The sequence below is a fragment of the Lagenorhynchus albirostris genome, chromosome 11, assembly GCF_949774975.1.
Source record: "Lagenorhynchus albirostris chromosome 11, mLagAlb1.1, whole genome shotgun sequence".
In the NCBI taxonomy this organism is placed as follows: Eukaryota; Metazoa; Chordata; class Mammalia; order Artiodactyla; family Delphinidae; genus Lagenorhynchus; species Lagenorhynchus albirostris.
In genome coordinates, this window is record NC_083105.1 from 21,612,814 (window position 1) to 21,640,432 (window position 27,619).

The 27,619-nt window shown below is 34.1% G+C and overlaps 1 protein-coding gene across 4 annotated transcripts in view; it reads left to right on the plus strand.

The window, feature by feature from the left end:
- The window catches only part of BLTP3B (bridge-like lipid transfer protein family member 3B), a 99,117-nt gene that overhangs the window by 30,894 nt on the left and 40,604 nt on the right, over positions 1-27,619 (plus strand). For all 4 annotated transcript variants that reach the window (XM_060165106.1, XM_060165104.1, XM_060165105.1 and 1 more), the window contains 10 exons: positions 4,371-4,533; positions 5,740-5,778; positions 6,933-7,024; positions 10,531-10,720; positions 11,581-11,721; positions 13,588-13,758; positions 18,064-18,244; positions 23,172-23,255; positions 25,007-25,189; positions 25,715-25,833. In XM_060165106.1, the coding sequence (XP_060021089.1) occupies positions 4,471-4,533; positions 5,740-5,778; positions 6,933-7,024; positions 10,531-10,720; positions 11,581-11,721; positions 13,588-13,758; positions 18,064-18,244; positions 23,172-23,255; positions 25,007-25,189; positions 25,715-25,833 (1,263 nt within the window). In that variant the 5' untranslated portion in view covers positions 4,371-4,470. The remainder of the gene's footprint in view (positions 1-4,370; positions 4,534-5,739; positions 5,779-6,932; positions 7,025-10,530; positions 10,721-11,580; positions 11,722-13,587; positions 13,759-18,063; positions 18,245-23,171; positions 23,256-25,006; positions 25,190-25,714; positions 25,834-27,619) is intronic.

Consider the following 27,619-nt stretch of genomic DNA (forward strand, 5'->3'; position numbering starts at 1 on the left):
TGTTCTGCCCATTAGAGGTCTAAGCACAGTTATATAAGTTTTTGAGACAAAGGGTTATACATCAAAGGGTTAAACATCAAGGTGGCATTGACAGTTTACATAGTTCAACAAAGTGAGTAGTGGGTCATCATAACCCCTTACATGATAACGGAGGGAATGCTATCTCCTAAGGAGTTTCCTTGCTGGTGCCAGCAGGAAATTGATGTGTGTGTGTGTGTGTGTGTGTGTGTGTGTGTGTGTGTGTGTGTGTGTGTGTGTGTGTGTGTGTGTGTGTGTGTGTGTGTGTGTGTGTGTGTGTGTGTAGACGTTCCTGTGTCTTCTTAGGGAATCTAGTTAATGTATAATGCAGATGCACAATGCACACTAAGGAGAAGGTATAGTGGCTCAAACAGCAGAGAAAATTTCACGTTAAATTTCTTTTCCTGCCTTAAAATAATTTTGTTTCATCAGCAGCCTCATTGAGGAGGTAATATTTGAGTAGACTCTAAGGTGGTAAGGGACTTAGCCTTATGGATATGGTGGAAGTAGTGTTGCAGGCAGTAGGAGCAGCCAGTGAAAAATTCTAAGGAGGAGAGCTTGCCTGGTATGTTTGGAGAACAGCATGGGGACACTGAGGGTAAGAGGTGAGATTAGAACTGTAAACTAGTATGTTTGTTGGTGTGTGGGGGGGCTTTTGGTCACAGAATTAACCTTATTCATGAAATAAAAGCTATACATTTTCTATTTACACTATAACTATGTATTATAAAGTCAAGGAAGTCAGTGTTGTTCTTTCTTGGACTTTATATTATGAATATCAGGATGAAAGGTGGTTTGAAGCTCTAATTTTTTAACTCAATCAACTGTGCAGAAATCGCTTATGAACTGTATGTTAATGATTTGAATCATGTGTCTGAGGTCCCTTTGCCAGAGACTTTTTAATTTAATTGGTAGTGGTGAGGGTGGGAAGGGAGGGGGTTGTGCCTGGGCATTGAGTTTTTTAAGCACTCCCAGGTGGTTCTATATGCACTGCTCTGGTACCTGAATATATAGAAAAAGAGACAGCTTTTCTCATTCCGGCTCCAAAGTAGTCTGCTCAGTATGCTTATCATCCTTGCTGCCTCAGCTCACTGCAGTGTCTCATAACTCCCTGGAACTCAACAACCACAAATCCCCCCCACAGAAATCCTGGGACCTCTCCTAGCCATGCCACTGGAGGGGAAAGGTAGGACAGGTAAGAGTTCTCCTTTACTGCCCCATTCATAAGTTCCCCACAACACCAAAAAACAAGACTGGGTGTGGGCACCAGATGACTGAAAAGTTTGTGTTACAGAATGACAGTGTAAGAGGAGGGGTAAGAGAAGAGGGGAGCAAAATGTTGGCATCAATTGCCTAATAAAAAATTTTAAGAACAAGGCTGCCTAATATTCAGTTTCAAATTTTGGCATTGTTGTGGTAGAAAATACCCTGTCTCCCCCACTCATGTTTCATTTATGTGTCTGGCACATTTTTGGCACACAACAAATATTTGTTATATAAATGAATGAATGAATTCAAGTGGGCTGAACACAAAAAGCAACAAGCCTCCAACCCATCCTTTCCTGATCCCTCCAATCTTGTTCCCCAGTGGCAGTCGCATTTACCTCACTGTTACCCTACTAGCTCTAAATTATATATCTATGCTGTTCATTCTAGATGTATCAGTGTTAGATCTTGCATACTCACTTACTGTTAAGATAGGTAAGGATTTTACTAAATTAACCACTCCAAATTTTACCGACCTACAATACCTAATAAATTATATCACTATTGTTAGCTTTTCCATTGCTTACGTTTGTGAGGTTAAACAATATACTTAAATTTGTATTTCTTATTTCAACTATAAGGAGTACCTCTTCACTTTGAATCTGACTTATTATATATTTAACTTATTTCTTAATTCTCTGTGTTCTACCCCCCAGTTAAGCTCCATGAAGGAAGAGATTTTTATCTATTTTGTTTACTCTCAAATCCCCAGTGCCTTTTATTTATTTATTTTAAAAATATTTATTTATTTTTGGCTCCATTGGGTCTTTATTGCTGCACGCAGGCTTTCTCTAGTTGTGGTGAGCGGGGGCTACTCTTCGTTGCGGTGCACCGGCTTCTCTTTGCGGTGGCTTCTCTTGTTGCGGAACACGGGCTCTAGGCACGTGGGCTCAGTAGCTGTGGCTCGTGGGCTGTAGAGTGCAGGCTCAGTAATTGTGGCGCACGGGCTTAGTTGCTCTGCGGCATGTGGGATCTTCCCGGACCAGAGTTCGAACCCCTGTCCCCTGCACTGGCAGGTGGATTCTTAACCACTGTGCCACCAGGAAAGCCCGCCCTGCCTAGTGCCTTTTAAATTATAGGTAATCAGTTAAAATTTATTGAATGAATGAATGAATAAAATGGTCAAGGCCTTGTGTAATCAGTCCTCTCTTTGTCCTTCCAGAGTTATCTTCTGCTCCCCTGGCTCTCTTGCTACATGCCAGATGCTGATCTTTTTCACTTCCACTTTATACCATGCTCCCTCCTGCCTCAGAACCTTTATATGTTTTATTCCCTCTACTTGGAATACGCTTTATTTCCTGACCCCTTCTTTTCCTTGCCTAGTTAACTTCTATTACTCATCCTTTAGATATCAGCTCAAAAGTCCCTATTTCAAAGAAGATCTGGATTAAGAACCCCTGTATTCACTCTTCACCAACTAAACTGAATATTTCAGAAAGGCAAAAACCTTGAGTATACTGCTTGCCAGTGTATGTGTCAGAATAGTGAATCCTCAGTAAGTACTTATTGAATGTTCCCTTCTGCATTAATATTCTGCCTTGAGGCAGTGGCAGGTCATTCCTATATGATTAGAAATGGCAGCCTCTCAGGAAACTTCATATTCTTAAATGAAACATGATTGGTAGTAAGTGAGAAACAGCTCAGCATCTTTGGTCAAATATGGGTTAAATACGAGCTTTATGTTGAGAAAGTCAGTGTGTTGACATTTTGTGAGAAGATAGGAATCCAGATAAGATCTGGCTCAAGAAATTCTGGTTTAGGGTCAGTGCAGAAGCATGTGCATATTGATTCTTGTTGATGTGTAGGGCATGTAAATAACCCAGTACATTTTGTTACTTTAATATTTAATATCAAAAAATGGTAGAAGACTGGCTAATAACTCCTTTGTTAGCCAGTAGTTAACTTTTTCAATAGTTTCACTTTTGAAAAAGTAAGGCTGGGTAAAGTTAGCAATTTTTTATTTTGTAGGATTGTGTTAAGAATTAACATATACGAAAGTTCTTTAAAGTGCATGTGTAATTTATTGTTATTATTACTATTATCATCATTATTAGTTGTGACATTGGGCAAATGAATTAGTTTCTCTTTATATTTACTCTTGTAAAAAGTGGGAATAAGGACTTCCCTGGTGGTCCGGCAGTTAAGACTCCACACTCCCAACGCAGGGGGCCCAGATTCGATCCCTGGTCAGGGAACTAGATCCCACATGCTGCAACTAAGAGCCCGCATACTGCAACTAAAAGATCCCGCACGATGCAACTAAAGATCCTGCACGCAGCAACGAAGATCCCGCTTGCCATAACTAAGACCCAGTGCAGCCAAATAAATAAATATGAAAAAAAAAAAGTGGGAATGAAAATAGTATTGACCCTAATGGGTTATCATGAAAATTAGTAACGCATGCACTCAAAGAGAAGAGCTTGGTATCCAGTAAACCCTTGGAAAATGGTCACTGTTATTTTAACTATTATTATTTTCAATCTTTTCTTTTGAGTTTAAGAACTTTCCTTTCTAAATCATTATAGAGAATTTGAGTTCTTTAATTAGAATTCAGGGTCCAGTCTCCTATGTGACTTTTGGCACTTTCATTAAGCTCTTGGCATGATGAATGGCAGTGGTGGCAGCTGCTGCTGCGACTATTTCTAAAGGTCCACCCATTTACCTTACTTGTATATTGGTTAGTGAAATAGGAATATCCACTTCTGTGATATTGTCTGTAGTGAAGTGAACAAAATGTTGTAGGGGATGGCTCAAAGCCTTGCATAGTTCCTGAAAAATAGTGGATACTAAGTATTCATAAATTTGAAAGACAGTAAGAACTAGAGCTTGATTGTGTCTGGTTATAAGATATTTAAATGTATACCAAAAATACTGTAGACTTTGTGTAAGAGAGCTATGGACAAGGGAGATCAAAACAATAATAACAAAACCACATTGAAAAACACGGATTAGAGTAGAGCCTATCATTGTGGTTTTGTGTTTCTTAGTGCTGCTATTACATTCTTAATGCTCTGTATATTTGCAAGAACAAGTCAGGGGTACAGTAACTAACACTAAAATAAATGTCAATATATATTCTCTTTCAGATTTACCAAAAATTTATCTCCTGACAAGATAAATCTAAGTACCCTTAAAGGAGAAGGTGAACTGAAGAATTTGGAGTTGGATGAAGAGGTGCTCCAGAATATGTTGGATTTGCCAACATGGCTTGCTATCAACAAAGTTTTTTGTAATAAAGCATCTATTAGGGTGAGACTTTGATATCTGTGCAAGGCATTTTCTGTTTTCATTTTGTTTATTTCATCCCTATCTTTTAAAATAAATATTTTGTTTTCGGTAATTCTGAAAAGAAGCATTTTTATTAACATAATTTTAAAAGACAGATACCTTGTAAATAATTGCATGAATGTGTGCCTTTTGAATTTAATTGAATGCTAATATATGTTTATTAATTTATAGGTTTTAAGTTTTATTAAAATTTAATATTAATATTTAAATAAAATTGTTGATGCTTTATTAATAAAATAATTTGGTACATATTTAAAATTTTTTTCACACGATTTATTGTCAAAAGGGACAATTTAAATTTGTAGTTAGTAAACACTACTTCAAATGAAGACATAAGGACTGATAAGTTATCTTATTCTGGACATTATACTTTTATTTGAAATTCTGTCTCTTTTCCTCATTTGTTTTTTATTTTGAGGTTTTTAAAGTTTTCTTTTAATACTAGTTCTGCTTATTAAAACTTAAGCTTTCTTATTATCTTTGGCTCTAATCATACATCATATCATTTCCTTCTCTTAAAGATTAGGCTTAGTTTGGGAGCCTACTCAGTAGAAATACTGCACGCTAACTTTTCATAAAATTAAAATTGGGCTCCAAAGAAAAGATTGTAGAAAAGTTGCTGTATCCTTTGATGGTAACCTTTAATTTTTGTTCTATCCTCCATAAGCCCAAATGTCTAAAAACATGACATTTTTAGTGCAGGGTATATTTGAACATTATTTATTTGATGTTACTTGTATTTAACATTAATGGTCTCACTTTTGTATTTGTCTTGAATACCTACAAGGAGATTGGTTGGAATTCTAGAATTTAAAAAATTGTTAAATAAACAAAACACTGATTATGCTTTGCTAGGAATTCTTCAGCTACAAAATTAAAGTGTGTTTTCAGAACTGGGGAAAAAAGATATTAAGAGAACCTGAAATTTTTATTTAAAAAGATGACCAAGAAAATAAGGCTAGTAGTCTTTTTTAATAGAAAATAGGTGCAGCTGATTTCAAGAGTATGAATGAATTGCTCAGTTTATTATTTTTCAATTTAAGAAAAAAGTCATCTGATATAATTTGGTATGTCTTTCACTATGTTAAGAGAGTATCTGTGTTGATTACTGTTTTATATTATTTTTTTAATGATTCATTTTAAAGAAAGAAAAATTTTCTTTTGTAGATACCATGGACAAAACTGAAAACACATCCCATCTGTTTGGTAAGTTCTGAATTGCTTCAGAAATAAACTCTTATATATGCATATAATCTAACAAATCTAATATTAAACAAAATATTAATATTTTGTTTCATAGAAACATAATCTCATGGCTTCTCTGCTAGTTATCTTTCATTCTATTTTGATGGTTCTTAGTTTTATCAGTTCTTAAATGAGATGTTTGAACTTTAAAATGAGAGGGTCTTTAAAGTTTTTCAGGTCTAGAATATTATATTGTAAGTTGGTACATTTTATTGCATTTTTTAACTTTTTATTGATTATATTATACTTTATTTATGAGATTCTTCTTTTAATAAAGTTTGGTCCAGACTTTCTGTGTTTCTGCTTTTACTGATCTAATATAATACATTCTTTAATATACTTTACTTTTTAAGGAAAACTGATCAGTTGGTCATTTATTGATTCATTCATACCACAAATATTTACTGAGCACCTCCCCTCTGCCCTGAGGGAGCATATTTTTACAAGGTGACTGACAACCAACAAGTAAACAAAACAAGACAGTTTCAGATAATAAGTACAATATTAAATAGAGAATGAAGAATGACTGGAGATGTGTTAGTGATGACTACTAAGGACATTTGATCTTCCTTCAAGAAAAAACTTGGACTGAGAAAGAAACTTTTTTACTATGAGAGTATTTACTTTTTCATATTTCTTGCATTTTTCTTAGTTACACATCTTAAATCTCAGGTTTTAGATTGGTTCTATTTATTTTAATTAGCCCAGGTTTTAATTAAAGCTCAGGTTTAAGCTTTTAGAGGTGGTTTAATCCTATTTATTAATAAATAATCTAATTTATCAATTAATAATGTAGTACACTCTGGGATTAGCGATTATATGTCTGTAAAACTTGATGATGTCATCAGTATATGGTTACTTCTTATATTTTTTTTCTCCTGTACTCCTGTAATAAGCTTTTCCACCAGATAATAAGTGCTTTGAGAAAGGACTAAGCACTTTTTTTTTAGTATTTCTCTTTTTAGACCTCTAGAGAAACATTTAAAATAACTCTGCTTACTTACTGTTTTCTTTGCTCCTAAAGAAATGAAAGAGAAAATAGTCTTAAATAATATCTACGTAATATACATAAAATAAAATATCTAATGTTTACATTTTTAATATATTTTTATTAGTCCTTGGATAAAGTAATAATGGAAATGAGTACATGTGAAGAACCACGAACCCCAAATGGCCCATCACCAATTGCAACTGCTTCAGGACAAAGGTAAGCTATTTTCCATTAATCTGTATGACTGGCAAAGGGAATTTTTTTTTCTGTTATCTGCAGTAATGGGACATAAAGTAAAATTTCCTAAGTTCAGTTTCTATTTTAGTTACTTCTCCCATCAAACATTTTACAGTTTTAGTAAATACATTGCAAAAGTAGCAGAATTGATTTTTAGCCTCTTTTATTCATCTTGTTTTCCTTGATATTAAATACTAATGATCAGTCAAATGCAGAGCAGTAGCAGAAAATAAAAGAAGAGCTTAGGCATTCTAAATCAGATAGTCTCTTACTTGGTTTCTCTGTATAACATTTGTTCTATGCATCAGTGGAATTTTTATGACTCTTAAGAGTTAAGTTGATGCCTTAAAAAATTATAGACCTTTCGGATTACTCTAAAATTCATTAAATATAGAATGCTCACACTTTACACAGATTGAATTTTGATAGATAAAAATCAGATGTTAATAAAGTAGGAGCATGGGGAGCGTTTCACAAAGCTGCCTTGAGAAGTTAGAATAGTTCTTAAAAAATAGATCTTCAAAAACTTGCCTATTCATCTTTGCATTCAGTAAATTTGGATCTTGTATATCATTTCCTCAAAACAGGTTTTCTGTACTATTTTTGGATGGTGCAGCTATTCACGTAAAAAGTTTACATTGATTTTAATGTGATTAGTGCCTCCTCAAGTTGTACAACATGGCAGCCCTGAACATTTACAGTATTCTGGGTGCTGTATAAAACCAGTGATAAACTCTTCTTGAGAATGAACATACACATACAGATACACACACATACTCTGTTTCTTGCACTCTCATATTTTCCTCCTCTTTCACCAAGGTTGAGCCACCATTATTAATGCATTCTGTGAGAATACCTGCAGTCTGATCAGTGGCTTTTCGTGTGGGAATCAAATGGTGATCCATCCACTGCTGAGAGTTGACTGAAGGCCAGATTTTTCAGATATACAGTTTATATTTGGACTATATGTAATAGTGATGGGGAAAAGAGCTTTCACATTAACTTCTTTGTAGTTTACGTATTTTCTAGCAATTTGAGATTTTAAAGTTTAGATTATGATTTCAGGTTAGATAGAGTAGGTTGGAGCAGTTGATCTTAAAATTGGCTAGACTCAGAAAATTGGAGAAAAAGTTGAGATGTTTATAAGACTATTAAAAGGGCAAAAGAAGATCAGGAAAGTTGCTATAAACAAATGATTTATTTTAATTAGGTGTGGCAGAAATTAGGTATTTTCTTATTGTATGCTAAGTGTAGTTGATACTGTTCTTCCCAATTCATGTTTTTGTAGTGTCAACAAGCTTTATAATTTTGGCTTTGTAATCATATGATGGTAATCCTTATATTGTATGGTAGTATCTTTATTTCTATGTTTTCCAGACTTGCCTAATTGTAGCAATCATTTAGGGTGCTTATGAAATTCACAGAGTATTTTAGGCTCCTCCTTTAAAATTAGGATTCATTAGGTCTAGAATGGTTATCAAGAATATGCATATGTATTTTCAACAATTCTTTATAGTCATGCAATTTAAGGAAACACTGATCTATTTGATTTTATTTCTAGCTAAGAGATTAAAATACAGGGAAATTAACGATTAATAGGGTGACCCTTCCTTCTGTGCAGAACCTGTAGGCTAACAATGCTCCCACAGATTGATGGTCTACGAAACTTTGTAAATTCAGAAATTTGATTTTATCACTTCACATGAAGGAGATAAACATCTACGTGAAGATTAACCAAACTCAGAAGAGACTTATTTGTAAACTGAAATTTCGTTTATAATGGATGACATAAACCAGAAACATGTAGACATTAGTCATTGAGTCTGCCTTCACCCTTCTGATGGTAAATTGTCCAGTACAATTGTAGCACTTTTTAATGTGCATAGATTAGATTAGATGGATTTGGATATTCCAAAGGGTATTCCCAGATAATTATTATAGAAATATTCTTCCAACTCCAGGAATATTTCTGTCTAAGTGACCAGTATTTGTCCTTAGGATCACAGCAACTCCTCCCTAGGATGCTGATGAGTTCTTCCTCTTCAGTTCTCAATTTTCTAAACCCCAGGTAGACAACCACCTTTTTTTTTATAACAAAATTACCTCAGTCAAGCCAAGGACCGTATAAATTACTACACATACACCATTTCACTTAAGGACCACAGCAACCTTTTGAAATAGGTATGATTCTCATTTTACAAATGATGAAACTGAGACTCAGAGACTTTCAGTAGTATTAATAATAATATACTACTATTTATAATACTATAAATAACAGTTATATCTTTTTCAGTATTTTGAGTCCAGAGATGGGCTATGTGGTTCATATGCATTATTTCATGCAATCTACACATAACCTACAAAGTGTATCCTGATTTAAAAGATGTCATCTAAATTTTAGAAAAGAGTAATTTTATTTATTCATTAAGATAGTAAATCAAGAAGCATAGCAGCAGGTATAGAGGAGCAGTGTGCATGATCATTAAAAATGATGGCCTCACTTTTATGTGTGTTGGCTTTGAAATGTGTGAGAGGCAGCCAGGTAGAACTGTCTGGTGGACATTTGAATTTTGCAGTCTGAAGTTACAACAAGAGATCTGGATAGTGATATAGATTTAGGAATAATGGTCATAATTGAAGTAAGGTGCCAATTTGGCAAACTTTCACCACCCCCCTGCCAAAATATACTAATAGTCTATATTCAAGTCATACTGTACTTACCATTCTTGAAATGTGACCTTTACTTTATTTTTCTCCATGTCTTTGCTCATGCTTTTCCCTATTCTAAGATTTCCCTTCCTTTTCATCCCTCCTTGAGGAAAGTTCATCTTTCTTTCCTGGATATATTTCTCATTAACTATAAACAGTTTCTTCCTCTACCAAGTGTACTGATGATTCCTTTTTGAAAACACTTAATTACAGACTGCCTCATGTTTCAGTTGCTAGGATATGTGTTTTTTTTTCCTTCCCAAGTAACTTGCAAACCCTGTAACGCCACAACTCTACTTTGTTTTTCTTTATGTCCTAGCATCGTCCCCATCGTAGATGCTCAATACTTGCTGAATTGAATTAGAGAATGTGAACTTTTTCTGACTTTATTTCTAAATTATGAGATTATATTCCACTTGGCCTCTACAACCTTCTTTGTGTCAAGAATTTAGCCCTCTTACTTACTAACATTGATGCCAGTTGTCTGCACTAATGCTTTTTGAGACTAGGCAACTTTGGAAGGTGATTTTAATAATTTAGAGAGTAACTTCCAATTTTAAAAACCTTTTGTCATTTTGAGAAGAACATTTTTTTTTGTAACTTACATGTAACCAGACTAGATTATCGTTTTAACAAAAATGTGTTTTGTTAAACAAAAATGAATACTATTATGGCAGTTTGTGTACTTGTGTGAGAATATTAACAAAACTTTTTCACTTCTAATGATTTTATTTTGGTTTTAGTGCATTATATTTTGTTCTGCTTTGTTTTCCCAGTGAATACGGCTTTGCTGAAAAAGTAGTTGAGGGAATTACTGTTTCCGTAAATTCCATTGTCATCCGCATTGGAGCAAAAGCCTTCAATGCATCCTTTGAACTTTCCCAGCTACGGATCTATAGTGTAAATGCGAACTGGGAACATGGAGATTTAAGATTTGCTCGTATTCAGGATCCACAGAGAGGAGAGGTAAAGATTTTTTCCTTTTCTTTCTTTGTTTAAAAAATGTTTTAGTCATTGATTAATATAAAAGTACATTTACAGTGGTGTGTTAGTTTCTGCTTTACAACAAAGTAAATCAGCTATACATATACATATATCCCCATATCTCCTCCCTCTTGGGTCTCCCTCCCACCCTCCCTATCCCACCCCTCTAGGTGGTCACAAAGCACCGAGCTGATCTCCCTGTGCTATGCGGCTGCTTCCCACTAGCTATCTATTTTACATTGGGTAGTATATATAAGTCCATACCACTCTCTCCAATAAAGATGTTAAAAAAAATTTTTTTAATAAATAAATTTAAAAAAAGTATATTTAAAATAATTACTTTTTATGGTTGCTTATATTCACATACTACTAGATTTACTTTTGCCCTTTAACTATACTTTTCTCTGTACTACTTTTAATCATTTAATTATATAATGTGCATATTTTAATGTTTTTACTGTAATATTTCAACTTACAGAGTTAATGAGTCCTATTTTAACTTCTTAGCTTCTCAGAATTGAATTTTAAATATACATAACTAAAATATGTTTTTAAAATTCTTCTTGGTTACATAATTCAAATGTTCTTTGTGCTTTATATTAAAATTAAATTACTTAGAATAAAACTGTTAACAGCTTTACAGATGATGAATATAATTATGAAGATGTGTTACTGAATTTGGAATTCTACAATTAAAAAAAATCAAAGCATAGTGAATAGATCTAGAATGTCATATGAAAATTAGTGAAGAAATACATTTTTATAATAATTTTGTTTTTACAAATTTACATTTTTCTTATTCTATTTTGTGTAAGTGAAGCTAATCTCTATATTCTCTTTAGGTTTTGACCTTTAAGGAAATAAATTGGCAGATGATTCGAATAGAGGCAGATGCTACCCAAAGCTCACATCTTGAAATTATGTGTGCTCCTGTTCGATTAATAACCAACCAATCAAAAATCAGAGTCACACTTAAAAGAAGAGTAAGTCAACAGGGTTACCCTTATGATTTATGCGATAGCTATTAGAATTGATGGGAAATTTTAAATTATTTTTTAGCTGAAATATTGGCATATTAAAACAGTGTAAAATAAAAGGAAATATAGTGCCTCAAGCAATATTTGAAGAAATCTAATGTAATGGTAACATTTTTCAGGTTTCTAAGTTTAATATTTAGATTTTTTTTTAATGTGACTTTATTCGGAAATAGGGTCTTTTTAAAAAAATTATTTATTTAATTTATTTATTTTTGGCTGTGTTGGGTCTTCGTTGCTGTGCGTGGGCTTTCTCCAGTTGCCGCGAGTGGGGGCTACTCTTCGTTGCGGTGCACAGGCTTCCTTATTGCGGTGGCTTCTCTTGTTGCGGAGCATGGGCTCTAGAGCACAGGCTCAATAGTTGTGGTGCATGGGCTTAGTTGCTCCGTGGCATGTGGGAATCTTCCCAGACCAGGGCTCGAACCCATGTCCCCTGCAGTTTCTTAACCACTGTGCCACCAGGGAAGCCCACAGATTTTTATTTTTGATAAATTGAATAGATTTCTCAGTTATCAAATATTTATTGAACATTAACTGTTTTATAATTTTACTTCTCCTTATTGAATCTTGCTCAGGAGTGGGTAAACGGTAAAGTCTTCACTATTAGTAACCAAAACGACTAGTTTTAGAAGGTTAAGGTATGACTGGTAATTTAGATAAATAGGGACGATAGTTACTTAAGGATGTCAGTATTTGAGAGTCCACTGTGGATTGTGATGAAATTTAATGAGGGGGAGTAACGACTTTTTAAAAAACTTGGCTCAATTAAAATCTCAACGATATGTTTTCTAGTACTAGACACAAATCACTGTACTAAATTAAATTGAAAAGAATTTTTCAGAGTATGACAATACAGATATTCTAAAATGTGAAATATGGTTAAAATAGCATTTCAGTTTTTTATTAAATTTTTTTTAAAAGATTTATTTATTTTTGGCTGCATTGGGTCTTAGTTGAGGCATGTGGGATCTTTTGTGTGGCGCACGGGCTTCTCTCTAGTTATGACTTGCGGGTTTTCTCTTCTCTAGTTGTGGCGCGCAGGCTCCAGGGTGCGTGGGCTCTGTATTTGTGGCCTGTGGGTTCCAGAGCACATGGGCTCTGTAGTTTGCGGCACGTGGGCTCTAGTTGACGCGTGCGAGCCCGGTAGTTGTGGTGCATGGGCTTAGTTGCCCCACGCATGTAGGATCTTAGTTCCCCGCCCAGGGATCGAACCAGCGTCCCCTGCATTGTAAGTCAGGTTCTTTACCACTGGACCACCAGGGAAGTCCCTTTAATTAATTTTAATGCCCCTTTTTCTACTAGAATTACAGTTGACCCTTGAACAACACAGTTTTGAACTGCATGGGTCCACTTATATGTGGATATTTTTCAGTAGTAAATACTACAGTACTACATGGTCTGAGGCTGGTTGAATCTGTGGATGTGGAGGAACCTTGGATATGGAGGAAATTTGGATACAGAGGGCCGACTATAAGTTATATGCATTAACCCCGCATTGTTCAAGGGTCAACTGGGGTTGAATTAACATAGGTAATTTTATGATTTATTAGCTATAAATGAAAAATTAAATTATATAAATACTTGTACCTATATAACTTGTTCCTGTTAAAGTACAGGAATCTATCAGTCTTTTTTACCACTGTGTCTCCAATACTAGGAGATATTCCTTCCATATTATAGGAACTCAATAAATATTTGGTGAATAAGGAAGGATCCATATTTAAACCATTGAAAAATTTAAAACTTTTAAAAGATACAAGTGCATTATAAGTTTTATTTCTTGGCTTAATTTTATGAATCATTTTTTCCTGACAGTTAAAGGATTGCAATGTCATTGCAACAAAGTTAGTTCTAATGCTGGATGACTTATTATGGGTTTTAACGGATTCCCAGTTGAAGGCTATGGTACAATATGCAAAATCTCTTAGTGAAGCAATAGAAAAATCAACAGACCAAAGGAAGAGTATGGCTCCTGAACCTACACAGGTATGCTATTATATGTTAATAGGAAAAACACTTCAGTTTACATGTAAATGGTTTAAAAATCAGAATGGTTGGTTGTTTTCTTTATGCAAAATAGATTATAATACTTTGAGTCCAAGAATCTTCTTATATATCTTGCTATATTAATTTTACCTACATGGTATCTATATGAAAGCATATATTAAATGTATTTCTGTCTATATAGTACTTATCTTGTTTGGAGGTCTGTGCTTGGCATCAGAGTTACTGATAACATAAAAGTATTTTGATGTTATAAATACTTCCTTTCAGGAAGTTAAAAAATACAATTTAAAAATTACTAAAGTAAGTGCAAAAGGTAAAAACCTGGGTAATTATAGTCAAGGGAAAGAATGTAAGGATTAATATTAAAATAGGAAACTAAAGCCCTAGGGAATTGCTGAAGTTGAACACAAAACTGTTAGAATTGTCTGATGGCTGGGACGAAAATGGGGGAAGCTATTTATTGATCACTTTCTTAAAATCAGATGCATTACTAGTTTTTTCTTAAAAGAAAGAGGTATTCTAATCTTTCCTAGTAGTAAATTCTGAGAATTTGACATGAAGATTTTTGTAGAAGGGACATTGAAAATCCCAATGTGTAGTGTCTTTTGATAATTTTATAAGTCCGATTGACTTTTTATATCTATCCAATAAAGACTTAAAGGATATTGTGAAATCATACTTCTATGAATTATTTCATTAGAAACAGAGTAATTACATCTTAGATATATAGCTTGTTGGTGATCTGGCTGGTGCATGGGCTTTCCTGTGACTATCAGATTGGCATTGTTTACTGCCTGTCTGCTTTGTCATAAGGTGCAGGGCTACCTGCTGTGGATGTAAAAATAAATATTGTCTGATCCTGCCCTCAAGGATCTCAGTGTAATGGGGAATCAAATATAAAACAAATCATTGCAGTTCAATGTATATGCGAGAGTGCAGAATTAAAAATGGGAATGAGGAGATTATAGAAGCACAGAGAAGTTTTAATCAACTGCTTATGGAGTTTGGAAAGGTTTCACAAAGAGGATAATGAAGTTAAGTCTTAAAAATGAGTAGAAGCTTCCAGGTGAGGGAAAGGGTATTTTGGATGAGGAAATAGAATCTGCAAAAGTATGATGGTGTTAAGGAGCATGGTATTTTCTGATAAAAATAAGGGGTTTGGTGTTCCTAGAGCATTATTTTTGAGAGTGAGGTACACATGCCTTGTGAATATATGACAACTTTCTAAGCTTTAAAGAAATTGTTTCACATCTTCCATTTTGATGTGTACTCTTTCTTAAGTTTGGGCTACGTGAGAATGTTCTTGTGTTAAGATGTCAGACTGGTTCTCCCTTTCCATAATTTCTCGTATCCTAGTATCCTACTTTACAAATGAAAGGCATTCTTCTTACTCATCCTCATTCTTACTCGGATGGATTTGTTGGGGTGGGGGGTTGGGAAGGGAGGGTTTTGACTCAAACCTCTGGAAAATAAGACAGGCAATTTGAAATATTGCTGTCCATGTTGGAAGTGAATGACCCATGACAGACTAACAAATTAGGTGATTCCCACTTCTTTGCTTTCAACACATTTGAAGGAAGTTTAATAAATGTCAGCTGCTAGACTATTAAAAATAATTTTTTACAATAGATCACTTTGTGAATCCTGGCATGTAACTTGAAAGAGTTCAAAGAATCGTGTCACATTGCTAAAACAAAATTCATTTCATTCTAATCTACTTATTTATGATAACAAAGTTTCCCAGAGCTTTAAACGATAAAAACAGAGAATTGATGGTGAACCCTGTATCATTCTACCAATAATTAATATTTATCCAATAAGATGTCTTCATAATTCTTCAAGGGAACCTAATTTTAAAAGTTTGATGAACAGAGTACTGGACCATAGCGTAGAATAGAGTTTTCCTAGGCAGGTAGCCTGAGTTTAAGCAGAAGTAAGTGGCAACTAGACATGATGAGCATTATATGTTTACTTTTCCTATAGGCATGCAGAAGCCAATGGAAGTTTTTAAATAGGAAACAAAAGTCAAGTATGACATGGTAGTATTATAGAGGGTAGACTGAAGAGTAGGAAGATTGCTATTCTAGGGGAGGAGTGGACTTGGACCTCTGGTAATGGTTTGAAAGAAGAAAAAACAAGCCAAATTGGGGAAAGACATCTGAGTCTTTCACCAGTTGAGGATAAAGAAGAGAGAAGAGTTGAAACTTTTCAAATAATTGGTAATTCCATTGGCCAATAGAATAAATGCAGAAGGAAGCAGGTTTGATTAGGGGAGGTAAGGCTGAGAAAAGGTAATAATGAGTTCCATTTTGGAGTGGGAAAAATAATTAAAGAAGTACAGGAGATAATATTTTACAATTTTACCATCATAGACATAAACACTAGTCTGTTAAGGCTTGCAATAAGGATTTATGTAGCTTAGGAAGTCATTAACAGAGATGGTAATTGAAATTAAAGACCAATAGACAAAGTGTTGATGTTACTGTAGTTCTTACTTGTGCAATATGTGGATATGATTATATAAAATAGAATGTAGATTAGGAAGCTAGATAAAGATACAGATTAGGAAACTAGAAACAAGGACAAAATTCTATAATCCTACCACCATAACAAAACCAGTGTTATCATTTTGAGGTATTTCCTTACAGATTTTTTGCCTAAGCATCTGCATTTTTTCCTAGTTTTAGTAAGGATGTAGTAGCAAATGGCTATAGTTTTCTTCCATGTCATTAGTATTTGTAATTAGTATTTTTTGTCACACCATAATATTTTATAGTAGATGTACTTAACCATTCACATTACTGTGGAGTTTCTTTCTTGGGTAGTAGTTGTCACGTCACTACTTTAGTTATCATACAGAATGTCCTGATCACTTGAGGTACCAAGAGAGTGCATTAGAGAGTGAAATAGGTGACAGTTTTCCTTTGCTCAACTTTATAACTTGAGAGCTTTACAAACTTGAAAATTAAGTTTTTTAAGATTATTCATGAGGCAAAAGAATTTATAGTGACCCACTTTTCCCCCCACAATTGTCATCCGAAAACCTAAATCTACCTCAATATGAAGAAAAGTGTTTGTAGGGAGATTAATGCTTATGTTTTTATTTGTATCAGCATTTGTCTTGATGAAAAAGAGGATACATGATTAAAGAAATACAGGAGAGTGTTTTCTTTCAAAACAGTACCATCATAGACATAAATAATAGTCTGTAAGGCTTTGAAAGTAGATGGGGGAAAACATAAGAAAAAGTGATTTTTCTGATGGAAATCAGTTTAACAGTTAATTAGTAAAAAAGCTTACTTGAGCCCCTAGAATTTAAGCCTTCACAACTATATTCATCTTTGCTTTTCTTTAAATACTGTGGGCCCCAATCATTTTCATTGAGAGATTCTCATTTACCGAGTACACTTTGAAATTCTTTTACAGTATGACCATAGTTCTTACTATTAAGAATATGTATATTGTATACAAGCTATATGTATATAGTACTTTAATTTTCTGTAAATAACTATACTTTTAATGAACTGTTCTTAATTAGAAAAATTTTAAATATTTTTAATAAAAAATCTGGTCTTCATTTTGTTAATTGTTACCAGAGTTTCATGTATAGTTCTATGGCTAACATGTACGTATCATCTCACAGTATTCTTATGTATGCAGAGTTATTTTAGGCTGTTGGAGGTTCACAGATATCTTTATACTTCAACAGTATTCTGTTTTTTCTCTTTGGGGAGAAAAGAATGTGAACTCACAATCTGTTATAAATCTCTTCTGCTTTCTGGCTTCTTCAGATATCCAAGTTCAGAGGACATACCACACCTCTTAAGAGGCATGAGAGCACGTATAGTACTAAATAATATCACAAGTGCTTTTACAAAGTAATGATTTATTTCTACAGGACATACAATAGTGTATATAGCTGATGTATACAGGGCTCACATTTGTTTTCTTTTTCAATATATAAAACTAATAATATTTAAATAAGCTGCCTTTAATAGTTAAAAATATATTTTCTAAAACAGGAAGGGCTATAAATATAGCTATTCAGATATTTACTAAAACGTATTGGGTTCATATTCAAATTATTTACAGTTCTCCAGTTTTTAGGCTTTAGTTTTATTCCTACATAATTCAGAAAATATTTTAGGAAACTGAGTTACTGATACAAAAGAAAATGTATTTGCTTGTTTTTTATGACTTTATTACTAAAAATATTTCAGTTTTTTTGAGTGAGGAATGTCAAATATTTAACTTGCAGTGCTAAGGCAGTTTTGAATCTTTTAGAGCTCTACAGTAGCCCCATCTACCCAGCAAGTGAAGACACCACAGACTTCAAATGCTCCTGATCTAAATGATGCAATTGTGAAACTATTCAATGACTTTGATGTTAAAGAAACCTCCCATCATTTAGTGATTTCTCATCTAGATCTACACATATGCGATGATATTCATGCTAAAGAAAAAGGTAATAAATAATAAAAGCTGCTATTTGAAACTATTTTTGGTTTTTCTAGAACTTACTACACATCTGGATTGTTTATCATATGCAATATATAGTCTGTACTCTTAAGATAACTAGTCATAATTTTATCATTCATTGAGGTATGTAGATGAAAGGTATAATTTTAAGCATTGTATTGGTATAAAATTTTATTTTGCTTTAATAGTACCTCAACATAATTAATTGTTAGCTGTCAATGCTAATGGTAAAATTCGTTGTTTTTTTTTTTTCACGACTGACATCCTTAGAGGTTGATGAAAAATTAGACTAGCCTTTGAATTAACTTTTTCATAATTTTGAAATTGTAAATTAAATTTTAGTGCACACTCAATTCATAATTATTTGCACATGTATTTTCACTTGATCTTAGCCAAAAGGCCGAAAAGCGATGCACATGCATTTTCAGCATGATGGTTTATCTACATTTTTCTGACCCTATGTGCATATAAACAGAACTATGTGGCTGTTTAACATTTCTTGTGTCTCCTTACTCCAGATCCTCCCTAAATTTGGTCAGGAAGCTAAATCCCAGTTAGGAAGGTTTTTTCTTTCCTTTTAGCTTTTGGTTCTCTTATTTTTCCCTATTTAGTAAACACAGGTAATGTGGTTAACAGGGAGCTGCTCTTGGTCACTTTGAAAATCTGTGGTTCCATACTCTAGGTGCTGGGCATTTCTGTTTCTCCTCCAGAGAGTGTCTCTGGCCCATAAGTGTTGGAAGGACTCGTCAGGTAGTCCTGCCTCTAGGACAGTGTTTCTCACACCTTGGTGAGCATGAGAATCAAGCTGAGAATCTTTTTTAAATGGAGACATCCAACCTGGGGCCTCAGACCTGAATCAGAATCTATGTCTATGAGAGTTGTTGCTCTGAATTTTTAAAGCTGAGAGAGTGAATATTGAGACCAACCCCTGTAACTTCTGTTGCTCCTATACTTAGCAATGGAAGTTACCTTGCCTTCTCAGAAAGGGCAGCCAGATATCAGCTACCAGATAAAAGGGTGGAGCAGCAAAGGTAAGGAAGATTTGGAGTTTGGGGAGAGATTTGCTGTCTTTTGTTTGTTTACCTTTGTGTCATTTGGCTTGTAGTTGGCATCTTCTGCTTTAGTGATTTGAAAGGAAAATCAAAAAAGTTAAAACAAACCAAAATAACAATATGAGGGGTCAAGGTTAAGTGATCAGCAAAAAACCAGAAAAGTGTTTTCTCAGCTCTTTTACATTCCTCCCTCTATATTCCCTCATAGAATAAGCTAAATGATGTTATTTAAGGAGAAAACCCCTCCACCAAAATAGCTTCCTCATCTTAAAGATCTATAATCAGTTCTCTGCTATTCTAAAATCCAGAAGGGTCTGAAATGCTTTTTCATAAGTTTGTAAAGAATTCATTTGCTGGCAAAACTTCATCTAAATGAGCACGTTGCTATTTATCATCTTTCTTATACCCACTTAGTGTAAAAACTTGAGTTTTGCTGCAGAATTACTATCTTTTGTTACTTAGTGCTGCTTCAGAACCTGCTGGCAGTGTTGTGTTTATATACATACATATATATGTATGTATACACAGATATACGTACATTACTTTAATAAGATCTAAAACAGTTCTGAATTCTGAAACATTTGGCTCCAAGGGTTTTAAATAAGGGGTTGTAGATCTGTACTAGAAATTCTGCCGGTTGAGATAAATTGCAGTTAACAAATTAATATAGAGAGTGTACATAGCTCTATACTAATTTGTATTTGATTTGTGTATGCTGTTTTAGTGTTTGAGTTCTATGTTGGAGTTACACTGACTTTTCATCTACTTCGGATTTCTTTTTTACCTTTTTTTATTTTTATTTTTTCTTCTAGTTTTATTGAGGTATAATTGACATACAGCACTGTATAAGTTTAAGGCATACAGCATAATGATTTGACTTACATACATCATGAAATGATTATCACAGTAAGTTTAGTGACCATCATCATCTCATATAGATACAAAATTAAAGAAATTAAATTTTCCTTGTGATGAGAACTCTTAGGATTTATTCTCTTAACTTTCATGTACAACATACGGCAGTGTTGATTACATTTAGCATGTTGTACATTATATTCCTAGTACTTATTTATCTTATAACTGAAAGTTTGTACCTTTTGACTGCCTTCATCGTATTCTCCCTTCCCCCACCCCTTGCCTCTTGTAACCACAAATCTGATCTCTTTTTCTATGAGTTTGTTTGCTTTTGAAGTTTAGTTGACCTACAGCACTATGTTAGTTCCTATTACACAACATAGTGATTCATTATTTCTATACATTTCAAAATGATCACCGTGATAAGTCTAGTTATGATCTGTCCCCGTACAAAGATACTATGTAATTATTTACTATATTCCCCACACTGTACATTTCATACCCATGACTCATTTATTTCACAACTGGAAGTTTGTACCACTTAATCTCCCTCACCTATTTTTCTTCTTCCCCTATCCCCCTGCCCTCTGGCAATCACCTATTGACAAATACTGTATGATTTCACTTATATGTGGAATCTAAAAAACAAAATAAATGAACAGACATAACAAAACAGAAACAGTTTTAGATACTTCCAATCTTTTTTTTTTTTTTTTCTTGGAGCATCATTTATTTTCAATGAGGAGTCATTTAAAACATGATTTTTGTATTAAAATATAGTATTATAGTTTGCAGAATTCAAGAACATTTACAAAAGAAAGCATGAAATTTCAAAGACATTTGTCACTAGTACCAGAGAACCAGGTTCTCATACTGCCATTCTTGGGTATTTTACTGGCAGAGTTTGAGCAGCATAACTAGATTTCTGGCAACTCCAAATCATTGCAACTTCTATCCCCTGTGCCTTCAGTTGCTCCTGAATCTCTTCTCAGAAGTTTTATAAGCGTAAGCGTATTTGTCCAAAGCACAAGTAAATTTAATTAAGATTATGTCCACCAAAATAAAGCAACTCTTCATTTGAAATATTATTTTTAAAATTATCCCCAATTAAAGCACTATTTCAGCATACTATCCTGGTTAATGACACATGTCTGAAGTCAGATTGTCTGGACTCTCTACCATGCAACAGCTGTGTGACCTTGAATAAGTAACTTAACCTCTATGTTCTTCAATTTCATTGGCCCTTCATAAGATTGTTACAAGATTTAAATGGGTCAACATTTGTAAAGCATCTAGAAAATTACTTGGAATATAATAAGTGGTACAAACCTTGTTGTACAGAGCCCTAAAGTTTTATTTTTCTACAGCTCTATTTTCAGGTAGAAGGAATATGGCTATCCATATAAGGAGTTTCATAACCTCATCTTGAGGTGATAACCTTGGGTGGAATATATCTATCGGTCAGCTTTCTAATGATCCAACCTTTAGTAGCATTAGAGGGGAAGGCAAAGTGCCAAAAAAAGAAAACTTCTAACCCTAAAGAGCTGTTTAAGGGTGTTTTGACATCCCAAAAAGCAATAGAAAGACTAGGACAAATGGAAGCCCTGCCAAATAGCATTTATTTCAAAAATGTGAGAAGACTTGATCTCTAAATTTTATTTTGAAGAATCACATTTTAAACAAAGGGGCAAACATTAATGCCACATTCTATTCAGTGGCATTTAAATAAGACCAACTACATTTACTTAAGGGTGTTTTGGGGAGGTTGTTTTATTTTTTGTCTGATAGATTCTAAAAGCATAGATTCTATTCCACATACCATATCTAAGAAATTATCTAAGCTTCTGCCCAACTAGATGACAGAAGCTTATTCTAAGAGTGAGGATCCATGCTTTTGCTCTATTATAATATGCCCATAATTAAATGGCAGTAAAAAACTAGCAATCTTAAGTTTTTCTGATAAGCCTGGCTTAGTAATTCTCAAGCTTTTTAGTCTCAGGACCACTTTACACTCTCAAAAACTATTAAGAACCTCAAGAGCTTTTTTTACGTGGATTATATCAATAAATATTTACAGAATTAGAACATTTGAAATGGAAAAAAAAATTTTTTTTTTTGGATACTTCCAATCTTAACATAGCTGTGTGACTTTAGAAAACTTACCTAACCTAGTAGATTCAATTGCTTCTTCAACAAGAGGCAGGATGATATAAGGTAGTGGTTAGGATTTCCTGGTTTCAAAACCAGCCCTATGCTAACTGATTGTATGACCTTGGCCTATTTACTTAATTTTCTTATCTAGAAAATAGGCATAATATTAATGGTATCTATTTCATAGGATTGCCATGAAGAGCAAATGAATAAGCACACTTAAAAAATTTAAAACAATGTTTGGCATATGGTTAGGTCTGTAAATATAAAAGTTCTGCTATTCTTGTATCCTCACCTTTTAGCTTAGTACCTTGCAGGGGATAGGGGCTCAATAAATACTTACTAGGTTGAATTGCATTTCTTTCTTTTTCAAAAAAATATTTATTTATTTATTTATTGTCTGCATTGGGACTTAGTGTGGCACGTAGGATCTTTCGTTGTGGTACACAGGCTTCTCTCTAGTTGGGGTGCATAGGCTTCTCTCTAGTTGGGGTGCACAGGCTTCTCTCTAGTTGTGGCACACACGCTCCAGAGCGCATGGGCTCTGTAGTTGTGGCACTCAGGCTCTCTAGTTGTGGCATGAGGGCTTATAGTTGCCCTGCGACATGTGGGAACCTAGTTCCCGGACCAGGGATCGAACCGGTGTACCCTGCATTGCAAGGCAGATTCTTAACCACTGGACCACCAGGGAAATCCCTGAATTGCATTTCTTAAAATCCTTGTTGTATTAACCTTGGTAACAGAGAGACAGTTATCACTGCTTGGACTGCAGGTATGGTAAATGAAATGTTTCTTATATGTGCTTAATACTTCTTTCTCTGTCTCTCTTTCAATTTCATCTTTTTCTTTTCCCAGAGTCAAACAGACGTATTACTGGAGGGGCTATGCAACTGTCTTTTACACAGCTAACTATAGATTATTATCCTTATCACAAAGCAGGTTTGTATAACAGTTTATTTAAAAGATGTAAATCTTGCTTTTAAATTATATAGCCAATTTATTTTGTTTTGTTGTTATTTTATTATTTTGTTTTAATTTTTTAAGGAGAAAAGAGATCAAGGCATTTATTATTTCCCTCCCCACCCTGACAGTATCTTACCAAGAAAATGTAATTGCCATGGAAAATATTCATGAATCTTATATTGAGGTTTATGTAGATTATTAGTAAATATAATTGTTAGAAATTGAAAATATTGTAAACTGATTTAAAACTTTAAAAAATTAGAAGATAGAAGACATATATTTGTGCTATTTTGTTAATTATGACAAAAGCAAGTTATTAATGTTTTGAATTTTTTAATTATATATATTCAAAAATCAAAAAAGAAAATAAAGCAAAAGGATAACAGTGATTTTAGTTAAATTGTAGGATTCCAGGAACCTTTTTTTTGTTTGTTTGTTTTTGTTTTTGCGGTACGCGGGCCTCTCACTGTTGTGGCCTCTCCCGTTGCGCAGCACAGGCTCCGGATGCCCAGGCTCAGCAGCCATGGCTCACCGGCCCAGCCGCTTCACGGCATGTGGGATCTTCCCGGACCGGGGCACGAACCCGTGTCCCCTGCATCGGCAGGCGGACTCTCAACCACTGCGCCACCAGGGAAGCCCCAGGAACCTTTTTTTAAAAACTTTTTTGTATTTTCTAAATTTCATCAATAGATAAGAGTTAATAGGTTCTTTAATAATCACATATTGATAGGCACTTTCCCCCCAAATAATAAAAACAAAAATATGTATGTTTATGGCCAAATTAAGTAATTTGACCTTATGCCCATCTCTGCATTTTGGTGATATGTGGCTTTTTATTTTTTAATTCATACAAATAAGAAAAAAACAAATAACTATAATGAGTTTTCTAGAACTTTTAAAATATGATAAAATTTTTCTCTTCACAGATTTCAATTTCTCAGTGTTTGTCATTTCTGTGTCAGTACCTGGTAGAATTTAAAGGTTGTACTATTTGTTTAGAGTTTTGTTTGAAGGGCTTTGTCTTACAGTTTGACCTCCTGATTCATAAGTGACTTACATATACTGAAAATAATTTTTACCATAGAAATCATTCCTATTTAGAAGGTAAAACTTTTAGTCATAAAGTAGGTTTTATTTTCTTAACCCTTTTATGTAGATACTACTTTTCTTAATTGCTACAGATAAACCTAATAATCCTGATTTAAAATTTTTCCTCCTAAAATCCTGTATGTGATATATATATACACATATACATACATATATATATATGTGTGTGTGTGTATATATATATATACATATATATATATGTATATATATATATGGCTGCATTTACTCACTTTGCAACAAATCTCTGATGAAGAGACTTTTTCCTGTATGGTATTTACTGGGATTCTATTCAATGGAGGCATGCCAGGGGTTGAGCATTCAGTGAAGGTTGACCAGCATTGCTGCTTCTTATTGAAACTTTGAGTGATGTTCTACCTAAGATGGGTTCTAGACAGAAACCCTCCCAGGTTATTTGCTTTTGACACTCTTTCCCTCCATTCTAAATGTTTTACTCATATTTTCTAGGAAGATTAATGTCTGTAGTAGGTGAAAGCTTCAAATTTATTAGCAGGTTAAAGAGTCCCTTGAGAAAATGAATATTTATCATTAGAAACTCTGCTATAATTGAATAAATGAAAAGTGTACATTTTTCAGTGAAATACTTGTTATTCATTTTACAGGAGATAGTTGTAATCATTGGATGTATTTTAGTGATGCAACGAAAATAAAAAATGGTTGGGCCAACGAGTTGTTACATGAATTTGAGTGCAACGTTGAAATGCTTAAACAGGCTGTAAAGGATCATGATGTAGGTTCACCTCCTAAATCCCCAACACATGCCTCTCCCCAGCACACACAAACAGGTATTTTACCTCTAACAACATTATGTCATTCCCCTGATATTAATTGGGTGTGTGTATGTGTGTGAGTGTGTGTGTATGTTCACCATATGGTATTTTCTGTAAATAAATATGGTGTTTAATTAATGTCTAAAAAGCCTGTACCTCATTCGGATCATAGGCTTATAGATCAAAGCACTTTATAAATTAATATGACTAATAAAAGTAATACCCATGTAGAATATTTCAAACTCTTAAATGACAGGTAGATTTCTCTTTTTAACAAGAATTCCACCCAAAAGTTATTGTATGAGAGTTTCTTCAATGTGATATGATTCCCATTTAAAGAAGAATTATCACAAAATAAAAGAGTAATCATCATAATAACTTATGTTCTTATATCAGTTTATATATAAAGTATTTCCACATATGTTACCTTGTTTGAGAAATTAGGGTTCATCTATATTTCTAGTAGCTGTCTTAGTAATAAAAGAGTGACTGGTAAAAATAATTTTACTATAAATTAAAAGGAATTTTTGTTTCCCACAGAGAAAGACTCAACTCTGAAAGGGACTTCCAAAACGCCTACAGTGTTACCTCAACAATCCAAAGTTAAGTTAATGTCTAGTTCTGTTGTGGTTAGACTTGCAGATTTCAATATATACCAGGTATGTTTTATTTCTTAAATCTTCTGATAAACACCTTTAGTATCTCCTGCAAACAACTCTTATAAACCAGTGCCACCATTTTATTTAAAAACATCTTGACCAGTATTGTGAAATGACTAAATTAGACAGAATAGAAAATACAGTTCATTAATTTTCACTTATATGGTTACCCAGAATTAGGCAAACTGTGAGGTTAAGGGCACAGTTTGCCAGACTGCCAAGTCTGCACAAGACTTCTGACACCACTGTAGTTTCTGGGGTTTCCCTAAACTACCCTCAGATTCGAGAATTTACTAGAAAAACTCAAAGAACTCGCTGTAATCAGTTATACTCAGAGGCACATTTATTACAAGGCAGGAATACGAATTAAAACCAGCCATAGGAAGAGAGCACAGAGTGGAGTTTCAAAGGGCTCCAAATTCAGAATTTCCTTGTCCCTAGGACACATTAGCCTCCCAGAATGAACATGTAACAATATGTATGAAATATTGCCCACGTAGTTGAACTCAGTCTCTACAGGTGGTCTTAAACACTACTAAGACTATCAAGTGTGGTCAGTCCCATTCTGAGTCATTTTGTGAGCATAAACTATCAGTTGTGGTCTCAGGGGTCTACCATGAATAGGAAATTCCAAGACTTTAGAATTACCTCCCAGGACTTTCCCAGGGGTCCAGTGGTTAAGACTCTGCCTTCCATTTCAGGGAGCGTGGGTTCGATCCCTGGTCGGGGAACTAAGATCCCACTTGCCATGCAATGCGGCCAAAAAAAAATTTAAGAAGAAAACATGAAAAAAAAAAAAGAATTACCTCCCAAGAGTAGGGACAAAGGCCAGACCTCTCTTTGTAGGCCAGATTCCTTATTTCACAAAGGTCTTAGTGGAATAAACTAGAACACGATATTTGCTTAATTAACTACTAAGTATTGACTACACTGTGAACATAATTTTATAGCTAAGAACTCTGTCCTATTTATACTAACATTCTTATTCAGGCTATAATCGGTACAACATGGTCTGACATCACAATCCTTGAGACCAACACGGTAAAAATATGACCCTTTTTTTTTTTTTTAAATAAAGGATTTCAAGTATGTATTATCATTTGTGAATTGTGTGTATATTTTGATAAGTCTGTGTCTTTGAGACTTAGTTTTATCTGGAAAGGTTTCATTTTACTCAGTAGTTTTCAACTGGGACCAGTTTTACCCTCCAGAGGACATTTGGCAATGTCTGAGGACAATTTTTGTTGTCACAGCTGGAGGGGGTTGCTGCTGATGTCTAGTGGGTAGAGATCAGTGTTGCTGCTGAACATTCTACAGTGCACTGGACAGCCCCCATAACAAAGTTATCTGGCCCCAAATATCAATAGTGCCAATTCTGAGATACCCTGATTTAAGAGTTACTTTCTTATTGTGCAATTGCTTCTTTCTTTATGTTCTCTATATAATGCATTATATTTGAATAAATTCATATGGAAATGGGGAAGGGGAATCACCCATAATCCCATATGATTGAGAATGAAATACAATAAAGAAATCCGACATACACGAATACATCAGAACAAAACAAACAAAAGTAACTGGAAGAAAATAAGATAGTATGTTCATCCCAATTTGAATAACTTTTTAACTATTAAAAGAAAAAGGAAAAAAGCTATTGTCTACTGTATAAAATAACTTGACACTCTGGAGTTGAAAAGAATTTGTTTCCATGCATGCAGAGAAAAGCTTCTTATTAGACAATGTAAGGAACTGACTTAAATTTATGAAGACTGTACAAATAATCAAA